Source organism: Dendronephthya gigantea, unplaced genomic scaffold (genome assembly GCF_004324835.1).
Source record: "Dendronephthya gigantea isolate DGI-Jeju-01 unplaced genomic scaffold, DenGig_1.0 000004F, whole genome shotgun sequence".
Taxonomy (NCBI): Eukaryota; Metazoa; Cnidaria; class Anthozoa; order Malacalcyonacea; family Nephtheidae; genus Dendronephthya; species Dendronephthya gigantea.
Window position 1 is genome coordinate 900637 of NW_021163014.1, and position 13734 is coordinate 914370.

General features: G+C 35.8%; 1 protein-coding gene across 1 annotated transcript; it reads right to left on the minus strand.

The window, feature by feature from the left end:
• Window positions 1-6071: 6071 nt before the first annotated feature.
• On the minus strand, window positions 6072-12785 carry LOC114544444 (ALK tyrosine kinase receptor-like). Its single transcript, XM_028563089.1, has 6 exons — window positions 12506-12785; window positions 10410-10550; window positions 9029-9255; window positions 7966-8005; window positions 6384-6911; window positions 6072-6172 (listed from the first exon to the last, which is right to left on the minus strand). Exons 2-6 carry the CDS (start codon window positions 10507-10509, stop codon window positions 6072-6074), a joined length of 996 nt encoding a protein of 331 aa, XP_028418890.1. The 5' UTR covers window positions 10510-10550; window positions 12506-12785.
• Window positions 12786-13734: the final 949 nt, after the last annotated feature.

The window sequence follows — 13734 nt, forward strand, 5'->3', positions numbered from 1 at the left end:
AGTGATTTTTACCACTATAAAGCAGTGATTTTTACCATGGATACTTTAACTGAACTAGAAATTAATGATTTTAACGCAGCAGAAGACTTGCCTCTGTTTTTTAATTCAGTTCTCGACCGGGCAGAAGATGTAATAAATGCTAACAGTGGTAATATCAATGAAGTGCAGGCATGTCTGACTGTTGTTGATCGTACTATAAGCCTGTTGGAATCGATACGTCAAGAAGTTGCTGAGGATGATAGCCAAGATTGGCATGCAATTGAAAACTGCTTTAAACTCATACTACAAAACTTACATGGCCATTTGCTAGAACTTTCTTGTAGACAGACAACTTTGACTTCGCAAAGTTGCAATATTGAGCGTACTGGACAACCTGGAAGACCTGCATTTAATGTCCAACCTGAAATGTTGGAAGAACTTTTGGCTTTGGGCTTTAGTAAAGAAAGAATTGCGAGGACATTTGGCGTGTCTAGATGGACTATTTACAGAAGAATTCGGCAATACAACTTGCAACATTTAAGCGACTTTACCAATTTATCAAACACAGAGATAGATGAACTAATAAGAGATTATATTAGTCGCCACGGAACAACGACTGGCGAAGTGTTAATAATGGGTTACCTTCGTTCTCGTGGTTTACACGTGCAAAGAAGAAGAGTTCGTTGTAGTATGGCTAGAATCGATCCAGCAAATTCTGCCTTACGGTGGGGAGCAGCCGTTTATCGAAGGCGGTATCAGGTTCCGTGGGCTAACTCATTGTGGCACCTTGATGGACACCATTCTTTGATAAGGTGGGGATTAGTGATATGTACATGGATGCATAGACGGGTACTCGAGAAGAGTAATTTATTTTCGCTGTAGCTCAAATAACTTAGCAAGCACAGTATTAACTTTGTTTCTTGATGCCGTTGAGAAAGATGGGCAACTCTGGCCATCTCGTATTCGGGTAGACCATGGGGTAGAAAACGTCCTTGTGTGTGAAGCAATGGTGGAAGCCCGGGGTGAAAATCGTGCCAGCTTTATTGCTGGACCTCCTACCCATAATCAGAGAATTGAGAGACTTTGGAGAGATGTATTTCGCATAGTCAGCCACTGCTTCTATTATGTATTTTACGCAATGGAAGATTCTGGACTCCTTAACACTACAAATCCTCTTCATGTGTTTGCATTACACATAGTTTTTTTACCCAGAATTAATGTAGCTCTCCAAGAATTCATGGAAGCATACAATCATCACAAAGTCCGTACAATGCACAACTGGTTCCCAAATCAAGTATGGACAAATAGCATATTAAATCCAGAAAACCCATTGCTCTCTGGGCAACCAGATCCACCACCTGAAAATGTTGAGTTTTATGGGTATGACCCACATGGACCAAATCCTTTTGAAGAAAGTGATAATAATGTTGTTGTCCACCCAATAATAAACATTGAAAATGCAGCTGATTTACAGTCAGCAATTTTGCAGGTTGTAAATTCTTTGGCACCTTCAAATGAGATGGGGATTGACATTTATGAGAAAGTTTTAAATTTATTACAAGTGTAAATAATTATATGGAATAACATACTGCAATCTATAAAATAACAAACTGATTTTCATGCTTACATTAACTGTATATACTATGCCCATCTTTGAATGTATAAGTCCTAGTTTGAATTCAACCTTGCAAGTTCACCAATCATTATGCAATTCAAGTAGTGGCACTAAAACAATAATTTGGGAGGAAAATAATTTTTATTTGCATTATTTCCTTTAAAATTGAATATCAACCCCAGTGATTCTGGTACCACAACTCTAATAAATAACCATAACATTCAAACAAAACTATTTTTTTTGCAAATGTCAAGTTATTTCACCAGTCTAACAACTTATTTCTTCAACAGTCATGAGTATGGTTAATAAGTTATCTTCATAATTATAGTTTAGCGGTTTCCAAAATATGCATTGGAAAACGCCATGTCATACACTTCAAAAAGCTCAACTTCAATGGGAAGTGCCATATTATGATCTGCAAATGGTAAGTAAAGGGTATTTGAACAGGTGTTTGCTGTGGGTATGAATGACCATTTAGCAGAAGTGATAGATGATACAAATTGTATGGATGGCTCTTTTGCAAAGCTGAGAACAGGTTCTTCGTCAGTTCCTGTTGTAAACTGTAATATATGCTCCAAGGTAACATTGCCTTTTTTGCCACCAGCAGCTTCTCTACAATATTTAGAAAATGCTGTATATGCTGTATTTTCATGTTGCCTTTGATTGCATCCAACTTCAGAAAATTGGGGCTTTAGTAGGTGTACAAGTTTTCTTCTTGTTAGCGATGATGCACCTGATTGCCGAAAAAGGTGTAGAAAGGATGGCAGTTGTTTTGCAATCTCACACAAACCAAGTTTGTTAACACCTTGTGCCAGATTACTCAGGCTGTCAGAGCTAGTTGCACCATTCATAAAAACTGCTTGGAGTTGGTCTTCATTTAGGAACCTCGGCATTTTTCCATCTTGCAAAGCACTAAGAGCCATAATTACACCAACAACTTTGTAGTCCTCTGCGAGATGTTCTTTTATACCATTGTCAAAGTACTTTTGCTTCACTTCCTGTAAACATAACCTAAAAAATTCCTTTCTAGGACCACCTGCATCTTGTGCATTTTCACCATAAAAAGACACCTCCAGGGTGAGCTGGAGGTCTTCAATTCCAGGTACTTCTTCTAATGCTGTCCCAAGCACATCAAGTCTATTTATGAGAATAAAACTTGATCTCTCATCACTTAACTCGTTAATATCACCAGTGTAGCCATTCAATGGTTTACCCTTGACTATGAATTTTTGAGCACATCTCAGTATCTCCACTGGGTCTGAAATATTTTGTTCCTTGCAATATGTGATGCATTCATCTACAGCTTGAGTAACCGTAGCTTTGGAAAAGAGAGATGATGTGGACTTCTCTGGCAGGGATGAAGTGCAATTATGCTCCAAGTTGTTAGAGAATGTGATAGTGTCCTCATCTGTAGGATGCAGCTGTTGGCTGGAGTTGATTCTAGGTGTTGGTTCAGGGCTTTCTTTGGTTCCGTAGCTACTTTCACCTCCAACATTCTCATTTTGGATGCAAGTTGATGAACTACTAGAGTTTGGTGTTTGTATGTCAACAACTTCTTCATGTAAATTATCAGAAGCTGGTGTTGTGGGATTTCTGCTTAAATTGTTATATTTACTTAACCGTTCTATAAATAAAGGAAGAAACATGCTTGATTTATTTACAGATGGATCTTATAGATGATCTCATATATTGCCTTCATGTAAGAAAAGCATAAAAAAACTGGGGTGTGATCTTTTACAACCTAACATGAGCCTCTCAAGTCCCAATTCATACAATTAAAACATAACTAAAATTATAGGATTATTACAGTGGGATAGCTGTTACGTACATTTATAGTACATTGCATGTTATATAGACACATACCTTCCTTCTCAAAATCAAACTCATCGTCAAGCTCATCCTCAACAAGCATACAGTCAAACCCATCTTTCATTTTTAAATAGATGGAACCTTGTCCAGCAAGCATTTTAATTTGCTGGTAGTTGTATTCGCCGACAGTGACAGGTTTTGTAATGCGGCGACGACTAGCGCGCACAAACTCAAAGTCACTGTTTGTCACGAGAGGAAACTTTAATCTTATTGCCTCACCAAGTTTTTCACGAATGTCCTTCTCAGTAGCCGCTTTCTTGACTTCAATGAAACCACGGAGTGCTACCATGCTTTCCTCATACACAATGTTCTCTGTGTCCTCATGTTCTCCTATGTGAAGAAGCACGAACTCAAAAACCTTTGGCTTTTCCTCGTTGACAACACGCGGTTTCTTCGCTGTTGATTCTGTTGCTGGTTTTGTTGCTCTCAATCGCTCTTTTTTTCCTAAACGCGAGTATAGTCCCTTCGAAGAAGACTGTTGAATCATCAACCGTGCCCGGTTAACGGCAGAATTAATGATACTGACATGTTGGCTAGACCCAGACGAAGTTTCGCATGACCGATTTCTTGCAATTTCCGATGTTGCTTGATCATTTTGTGTCGACTGCGATGGATGTGCAGTATTAGTGGCCGAAGGCTGCTGTAATATTACGTCAATAATATTACTTGCCTGATTTAAACAGTCAGAAAGTTTGCGTAGATTTGCCGAGTTTTGTTCATCTTCAGCCATTTTTGACAATGTCACGTGGTTCCGAGTTTTTGCTAGTTTTGGCGGGAAGAGACCCCTGATTGATTAACTAATTTTGTTGAATATAAAAAGATTTTGTTGAATATAAAAAAAAAAATAGTTGAATATAAAAAAAATTTTGTTGAATACAAAAATAATTTTGTTGAATATAAAATAATTTTGTTGAATATAAAATAATTTTGTTGAATATAAAATAATTTTGTTGAATATAAGATAATTTTGTTGAATATAAAATAATTTCATTGAATATAAAATAATTTTGTTGAATAAAAAAAATTTTGTTGAATATAAAATAAATTTGTTGAATAAAAATAATTTTGTTGAATGTTGAATAATTTTGTTGAACGGTTTGGTTGATATTTGAATTTTCTACTTATAAAACATAAGAATTAATTGAACGATACTGTTTAATGCTGAAATACGGTTGGTTGAATATTGCTACAAATGGCTTGCCATACCTGGGACTCAGGAACTGAGTTCTTGTCAAACATAGTATAATCAATTGTAATTTTACTTCGATCTTCTAATAACGTAAAATATTTTGAGAAAAACTCGCCCAGTTGCTACAGCCATACACAACGCAGTGAAACTCTTCATGTTTACATTATAAAAGACGGCGTGTTTGCAAATCATTCCTGAGTCTCAGTCTCCCCAACCGACATATTTTCGAAACCATTTAATTATATCAAAAAAGGTTGTAGAACTTATAAACAAATTTTTCAAGCACTATTCAAATCCGTAAAGATCCCACAAGTGATATAGGCACTTTAAATTTTCAAACTATCATGTTACCATCCCTGTATACATCTACCCATACTATCAACGCTTTTCTTTGAGTCATTCCATGATATAAACGTATAGTTATAGCTAGGACCAGGAGATTATTTTCTTTGTTCGAAATGGCGATGGGTGCTACTTATATGCAACCCCTCCAATTATCGCAAACAGTTTCGCCTCTGATTTAGCCATCATATGGAACTGTGAAATGTTTCTCTGTAGGCGCATGTTAATGGAGGTATCCTAATACTCTTTCAATGATACTCCAACCCACGGTGAAAAAGCTTTGAATTCGTTGACATGGCCAGGTCACTCAGCCAGATATGCAGGCCGGTAAGCGGTGAGGTGTGTGGGCTCAATTGTGGGCTCATGTGGTTCGATTTTCAGTTCATTATTGAGATCAATATCGTTCAGTTTGGGAAAGACAATATGGCAATTGTTTTTATTTTATCAATCAACTACACAATCTAATACAGATACAGTCTGAATATAAACAAACACGGTTATAAATATTAACAGCGTAGATATCAATGAAAATTGACCGTCTTACCGATGCCAGCGATGCGACTTAATTCGAATACTTATGAAACATTGCTCATCGAGATGAGGAACACATTTTTCATGTCTTTTTAAGCTTCTAAAATGTGATGTAAAGAAACTTAGAGCCTTTACGAGCCAGATCTAACCTGGTCATATGCCGCTGCGCGCCCGCTACGAGCAGAAATGTGAATTGTAAGGTATCTAATATCCGGAATATTATATATATATATATATATATATATATATATATATATATATATTATATATATATACATATATATATATATTATGTCCTCAAATTTTCAGTGGTTAAAGATCGATAAAATAGATGATGTTTTGGACGTGGAAAAACATGACTTCTCAATTGTGGGTTGAATAGAAAGCACATTTTATTGATTTCCCACTGTTTTTTTTGAGGGGACTCCATATTAGACTACTAAATTAGCGCTAAATCGCGCATGCTTGGCGGATATGTTGGCCTACATTTCTGGCCATCGGCTGAGGTTGGGTGCGCAAATCCACGCAGTGATTTTCAAGGGGACCTCATTGACTGCTGAGTTGCACTCGAATACGCGCCCACTCGTTAAGTGTGAGTGTTAGTAAGCTATGAAAATACTGTTTACTCACGCGGATATAGTTTGACACTATATGTTAATTATGCCCGATATTTCTGGCCATGAATAAGAAATTATAGCCACAGGAATATGGAGGGAGATGATTTCAGGTTTTTTGTCTGTACTTTTGACATTTTTGACATATAGATGCACTACAGCATTTTCTTGCATTAGTAAGCTATCGGCCTTGTCAAACATCCCGTAATGTAATAGTGAAGATAGAATTTTGAGAATCACTTACCTGATTTGGCATCACCATACAAAGCGCCAGTTCCATTAGCACCACCAGCCCAAATGGAACAGGAACTTCCGGGGGAACACGCATTACCTTCTGTTGTCTCTGTGCTTGCGTCGCAGTTTAACAACTGGTTATTAAGACCTTGAGCACCACCTCCACCACCAGCAACGATCATTGGTGTGTTAGATATTGTCGCAACAAATGTTCCTCCTCCTCCACCACCAATAAGATCAGTTTTAGCACCCTCTTGTCCAACCAATATTTTAATCACATCCCCTTTTTTAAGATCAAATTCTCCTTTCATGTTCGCTCCTCGACCTCCAGGCAACCCGTACTTATCCTTCCCCCCTGCTGCACCAACTGCAGTGATTTCGTATGTACCAGTCCACGGAACTGTCCAGAACTGTATACCTTCCTTAACAGTCACCATGTTTTCATTGTCTTTACTCAAATATTCAGAACCAACAGATTGAGGACCAAGGCGGCCAGAAGCACCGAGATTTGTGAAATTTGCATGGAACGTCCCGATTGCTAAAATGAAATTAATCTTGGTGGTACATTTTCTGTAGTTGATTGTGAAACATCATGTCCCATTGGCAAGAAACGCTGTTAGATCACACCATTGTTTACAAGAGTTGCGTTTCTATCGCTCAGAGGGATAATCAGGAATTCTTATGCATTGTATATGTCTGATATTTAAGGGTTATAGACTGTTGTGAGTGTTTTGTTCACAAATAAATACACTTGCTGACCATACAATGAACTCGAAATTTCAATATTGCACGAGGCCACACACAAACAAAAGTCTCTAAAACTTTTAATATACAATCTGAGTTAATTGATTGCTGCATTGAAGATCTAAGCTTCGTTATAGGCTTTCGTTTTTGCATAAACCACGATTCTCATGGGTTATTGCGAATAAAGCGCGATTTTCAAGGGTTATTGCGACTAAATGATGATTCCCTTGGTCTGTCGCCAAGCAACAAGAAACCACGTGATTGATTTTTACCAGTCGCGTGAGTAGATTTAGGCAAATGCACGAAGATTGTATAGGAGATATTATCGTAAAGTTGCAACACAACGTAACGTAGCACTATAGCTAATATAATACTAAAATGAACAACAGATTCTGTTTGATATAGTCCCTCTATTTTGAAGGGAGATATTTTTGTTGAGGTCTGATTTGTGAAATGACAATCTTTTACTCGTAGTCGTACTTGTAGTTACTGCATGCTCAAGCGCCCTATTAATAGGCTTATGACGGTTGATGTTAAGTGACCACAGTTAGTTGGAAACAGCCATAAGAGGGGAGGTTTAAACCTTTTTAGACTACATCACAATAAAAAATTAATTAGATCAATCAACATTACCACCATTATCACCATTGCCTTTATCTATTCGTATACTTTGCGTCACGATATGGAAAATTATTGATGGCATGCCCTTAAATGTTTAAAAAGCAAAGACGTTTCATATGTTAAACTTTAATTGCCTACAAGCTAGAGCTCCAAAAAAACTGCTGTTCGTTTAGTGAGATCAAAAAGTGCCAAATGACGTAAAAACTAACACAAAAACACGAACGTACCATTCTGCACTGAAGAAACACTCGCGCCTGTAGTTCTTCTCTAAAAAAAATAATTCGGTCCACTAATTATAAGATATAAAGACAATTGACAATGCGATGATCACCGTCGATGGCTTACAAAGGATTGCATGTCAATATTGTGAATTACTAGGATGCCTACATGTCCGTTGTGTGTTATCAGTTTCTTATAATAATTTTTGTTGCCCCCCCCCCCGTCACTTGACACCCTGATGCACCCAAATTACGCCTTGACCTTAGTTCCTCTCTATACATACTAGACTTACCGTTCGAAATTAATGCGATGTGTCGCGACACGTTTTCATTTCATTAATTATTGTCCGCGACCAAGATGCAATTTGGGAACTATCGTTTGGTTTTCTTCCTATGTTGAAATTATTTTCCTATTGATTGTATTTTCCTATTGCTACACTATTTTTTGTTGAACGTCTTGTCAATGAGACTTATTTGTTTGAGAAATCCAGCGAATACAAGTGGATGAAAAATATTTAAACAGTCACTTGGATCAAAACACCGTTCCGGATCATGTGACCGTTGCTTTGATTTCATCGGTCAACAGTGATGTCAGCTTAAATATGATTAGCTAATTATTGTGATCAACTTTCAGTTTTCCTGAGGAATATTTTGAGGAACTTATCAGGACAGTTACTGCAAGTTACGAAATGAACTGATCAACAATGTTCGGAACGCTTCTATTGGGACGTATGGTAGAATTGCAAGGTAGAATTTATTATAATATCTAAATCGCATCGACCTAAGCATGAAAGCTAGATATAAATAAGCCTTCTGCTTTCATGCAATCAAAATACAGATTATTTGCTGCTCTTGCGAACTTAACCCTCAAAGCTAAAATTAGTTTTTCAGGTTTAAACTAAACCAACTACAATAATTAACGTTTGAATGTGTTGGAAGGTTACGTGCGAACTTCAAGCATGCGAATCCGCATATAACCATCTGCCATGGCGGAAATCCAAACATCAGCACGATTTTACTGGCTCACAAACAGACGATATTCAGAGCAACAAAAGTTACCAAAATGTCGTACCTTTTCAATTATCTCGTAATAATTGACGTTTTTCGCCAAATAACGTTTAATGGGATGTGCTGACTTTGTGGCGTTATTCAGTTCACAATTCATGACAGAATCAGCTTGTTCTATTGTTATAAAATTTATCGATTTGCAAGCGGGACGCTCAGCCAAGCATTCATGAGCACAGTCTAGAGCAGTCAGTGCAAGGCATTTGCGAATGACGTGACCAGCAAGTCCAGAATCTGTTAAAAGAAGAAAGAAAATAGACATTTGTGAGAAAAGGGGAGAACTAATTCGCGTTTTTCTTATTCCAATTGAAGATAGAATTTAATGCCAATTTTTTATACGACATTTTTTTTCGTGGAAGGAATTTTTTGCGTAAAAATTAAACAGCCTGGAACTATAAAAAGGCCATGCAAGAAGAAAAACGAGAATATACACGGTTAAAAGTGCAAAGCATTACTGCCTAACAGATAAATGTCTGACACACGAGGAACTATTGGATACACGCATTTCTTTTAGCGAGGGAAGAATTTTGTTTTTACTTGACATTCCAGCACAAGCATTCCTTTTTCTCCCATATTATATATTATATATTCCTGCGATTTGACATTTTTTTCACAAACTTATATTCATGCAGAATGACATCCAATAACCTCAGTGTATTGAATGTAAATCACATTTTTATCGAATAACTGGCACACAAAGAAGATATTAAAATATAACAAGCAAGTATGCAAAAAACGTGTAAGCGTTTAGATGTATATAAGCGCTGACAGGCCCGATTCAGGATTTTCCCCAAATTTTCATTCAATATGCATGGAATACAACATGAATTATATAGCTGAAAATTCACACATTTATAACAACGTCTCTAAATTTTAATAATTAAAAACACTTTCGTCACAGATACATGCAAGTTTCAGCTATTAAAACAAATTAATTGATAGCACAAAAGGAATACTAGTACTCCAGGCTGTCGATTGTAAAACCGTGACATTTTCTTGAGAAACGTGCAATAAGAAAGGCAATCTGAATATCAAGTCGCCAGAAATTGAATTATTTCCAATCATAGTTCGTCAAAACACATAAATGCACTGCACTGAGCCAGAACTTTATAGAGGTTCGGGTCAAATTCCCCAGCAAAAAGAACTGACAGAGACAGCAATTTTTGAATATAATGATTATAAAATTTCACATTTCCGCAATTGAACGTAATATAATTACCTATCTGAATTATATAAAAATCCATAGTCTTATGTATTGGAAATAAGGACTGTAAATATTAATTCAAAAAGGATGAACAGTTACAATATCTTGCCAAAACTGTCGTTATTATCTAAACAATAACTTAAGCTGTATATTATAAGGAGAAAATTAATTGCGTATTGCCTACCTGAAGCCGTTAATTTGAATACAGCAGTAGATATCGTAGAACTGGACGTATATGTGCACAACTGTAACAAATACAATTGAAGAACTTTGTAAACATTCATGGCGAGGATCGTTGATTATCTTCAAAGTTCAAACTGGAAATCTGAAAAGAAATATGAAATAAATATAAAATATAAACATATAATCTAAAAACTTTTCGAAACTATCGTTGCATTTTAAAAGATATCATAATTTTGTAAGAAAGGCTTGGAAACGTTTTAACATCTTACTGTCTAAATTAAAAAGATATACCAAAAGAATAATAGCTACTGTTTTTATGCAGAAGAAATGAAACTATTGATTTGGCATAAATACATAGATATATTACAGCTAGATAACATTTTCCACCCTATATTCCTATATATCCTTTAGCCATGTATGTAGAATACTGTAGCGTGCATTTTGTATTATTTCAAAACGTTTGCGAACTATACCTAACTACCCTATAGATATACTATAATTATTAAGCTGTCTCTGCGTCTGAATAAATATCATGCCTTTAGCCTTGAGAATAAATAAAATTTTTAAAACCGTCTGCTGCAATTTCCAAAAAGGAAGAATTAGCAGCGGTATACTGTTAAAATAATGCAGCGGTAAACCCAGAATTTTTTAGAAATCTTATGTGGATAATACAAGGTACGAAATTTATACTCGCGCTTAGCACGGCTGTCTCATTGTAACGAGCCGTATACGAAAAACCTTTCCGAATTAGATTCAAGGAGAACAGCTAAGGTTCCTCAATTATATAGGCCAAAGATAGGTATTGTTGTTAAAAGTTGCATGTCATTAGAACGACACTTATTATTACATCGTCTATATATATATGGTGTCTTAATTAAAAGTTGCATGTCATTAGAACGACACTTATTATTACATCGTGTATATTACATATTACATCATCGTCCATCGAGTTTGATGCATGATGATAGGGAGTTATGTATAGAACAACATTCAAAATTTAACAGAAACATACACGAACGAAACATGAAAACAACGAAGAGCAAGATATACACAAGTTTGCACCTGTAACACAATTATCCCTCAGTTAACATTTACATAAGTCAAACTTTTCCGATCGCAATTTCCTCAATCGTGAATATAATGGGGTGACTTTTAATTAATTTTTTGTTCAAAATATAGTCATATAGAATGGGAGTAAACATCACTAGTTTTCTCCTGTATGCATATATAGCAACAAAGGAAATTATAGACTCTCGCAGGAATCAGTATTGTAACAAATACATTTTTTATCCCGCAGCGAGTACTTGCAAAATAACTAACTACGCGTACCTAAACTAATATCATAAATTATTAACTATAGGTCTACAATATCTTCAATACGGAACGAAAGAAGGCTTTCATCTGGACAACATTTTCTAAAGTCACAATGGATATTGGCCAACATAGCCTTGCAAAATTAAAATTTTAAGCTAGGATAGATATAATTATTTTCTTCTTTCGATGCTAAACTACTATATAATCATTAGTTTTCAACTCGCGCTAAGTGTTGAGATACTTTTGAATAGCATGTTTTGATCATGGCACGATATGAATTCAACACTGGTACTTGAGAAACAAATATTGGACTTATGTCTAGCGACACGTTGTAAATTGCGCAGGAATGTTCTGCAAACAAACAATGTTATGTAGCTAAGGACAAAATTAGCCGATCAGAGTCGTGCATTTCTGAGTTACTATAGAATAAGCTATCCCAAATGTGGTTCAATATGTTTTATACAACCCGCCCCTTATCTTTTTTTATTCCGATCTCCCTTTAGCCGAACTTGAATATTGCCATCTTCTGAATTTCCTGCTGGCTGGAGAAACATTAATACTAATAGCATCCATCTAAAGAATATAAATAAATGCTAAAGGAGCATTAAATCTACATCATATTTATATATAACTCCTATAATGTTATGTGGGAAACACTCATCGCTGTTCAAGTATTGAATTACAGTATAAATTATATCGGTGTACGTTTCTTTACTTCTACGATTTATATGAACATATATACATAATCGACATTATTATTAGTGACATTGAAACATTTCTTACCGCAATGATACTGATTTCAAAGTTAGAGTTTCACTTTTATTGAACACAGAATATAGCTACACCAGCTGTAATTCTTTAGCGTGTGGCTACGCCTAATAAACTAATGCAGACAAGTTATAGTTTCGCATTACTTAAAACATCCAATCAGCCAACAGCATTTTGAATTTATACAAATATGAAGCGTATTTGTCGGAAGCCTTGTTAACATAGGTGGTCTAATTATTCTTTTGTTATTGTCTTGAACATCACGCACGCACAGACAAAATTGAGCCTATAGTTCATATAACTAGAATTACAAATTGTAAGTGAAACTGCTGCGAGTAAATACACGTAGTACCTTTTCCTTCCCCAACCATTTCTTGGGTAGTCTTCAGGATAGTAATGGCAATATTGCGTGTCAAAAAACTTAAACTTGTTTATATTATGATGAACGTATGCAATATTTTATCGCAGTTATGCTGAAGAAGAGAATTCTCCCCGAGTTGAGATCGCACATAAGTTACGTAAGTGCGAATATGAAGTATCACGCATTTGCATAGGATGAAACCGCCGTTCTATGTGTCTATGGTACGTGTGCTCAAAAAATCATCCTGACAAACAAAAATCGCTGAAATCGAGATGCCCGTCAAGAATATAGGGCTGCTCGCTTCGCTCGCAGCAATAATGTCACCCAATTAACATATACTTTACTCGTAGCCGAGACCAAGGAAACTTATTATAAACAATTAATATAAAGTACTTCATTCTTACTGAATACTGTAGGTAACATATGAAAACTAAAATTGTGCCCATACAAATTGAATACAGAATTAAGCAACATTTACAATTACTGTTCTTAGGAGCCACATTTATCCGGATACAAATAAGGCCTAAAATTGAAAAAAAATATTTTCACCTGCTAACCAAATTTGGTTTGCAAAATGTTGGCTCCGAGCAAGAAAATTGCCAGACAAATGTATTATTTTGGTACGGCTAGTATATTATTTGTTTGCTGTTAATCAAGACGTCTTTCTATACAAAACTTCACAATGAAATAAAGTATATTTTTAAGATATTTTGCTGCTATCTTTATATAGTTATGAAGCCAATCGATTGTCAGTATCGGCTTATGAAGTAATTTTTTTTCCTGCGGACAATAAGCATGCAATATATTATTGTGTTTACATAATTATCATGCAAATGCTCATCGGGACGTTATGCGGAAAGACATCCCCATCTTACGCGTATTT

Excerpts from the sequence above, each read along its gene's own strand:
- LOC114544444 (XM_028563089.1), bottom strand. The coding sequence starts at position 10,509 with ATGAATGTTTACAAAGTTCTTCAATTGTATTTGTTACAGTTGTGCACA. Across the intron at positions 8,006-9,028 it reads ATTACGAGATAATTGAAAAG|AGAAGAACTACAGGCGCGAG; the intron begins GTACGACATTTT and ends TATTTTTTTTAG. Across the intron at positions 6,173-6,383 it reads GTATGGTGATGCCAAATCAG|TGTCAAACTATATCCGCGTG; the intron begins GTAAGTGATTCT and ends ATTAACATATAG.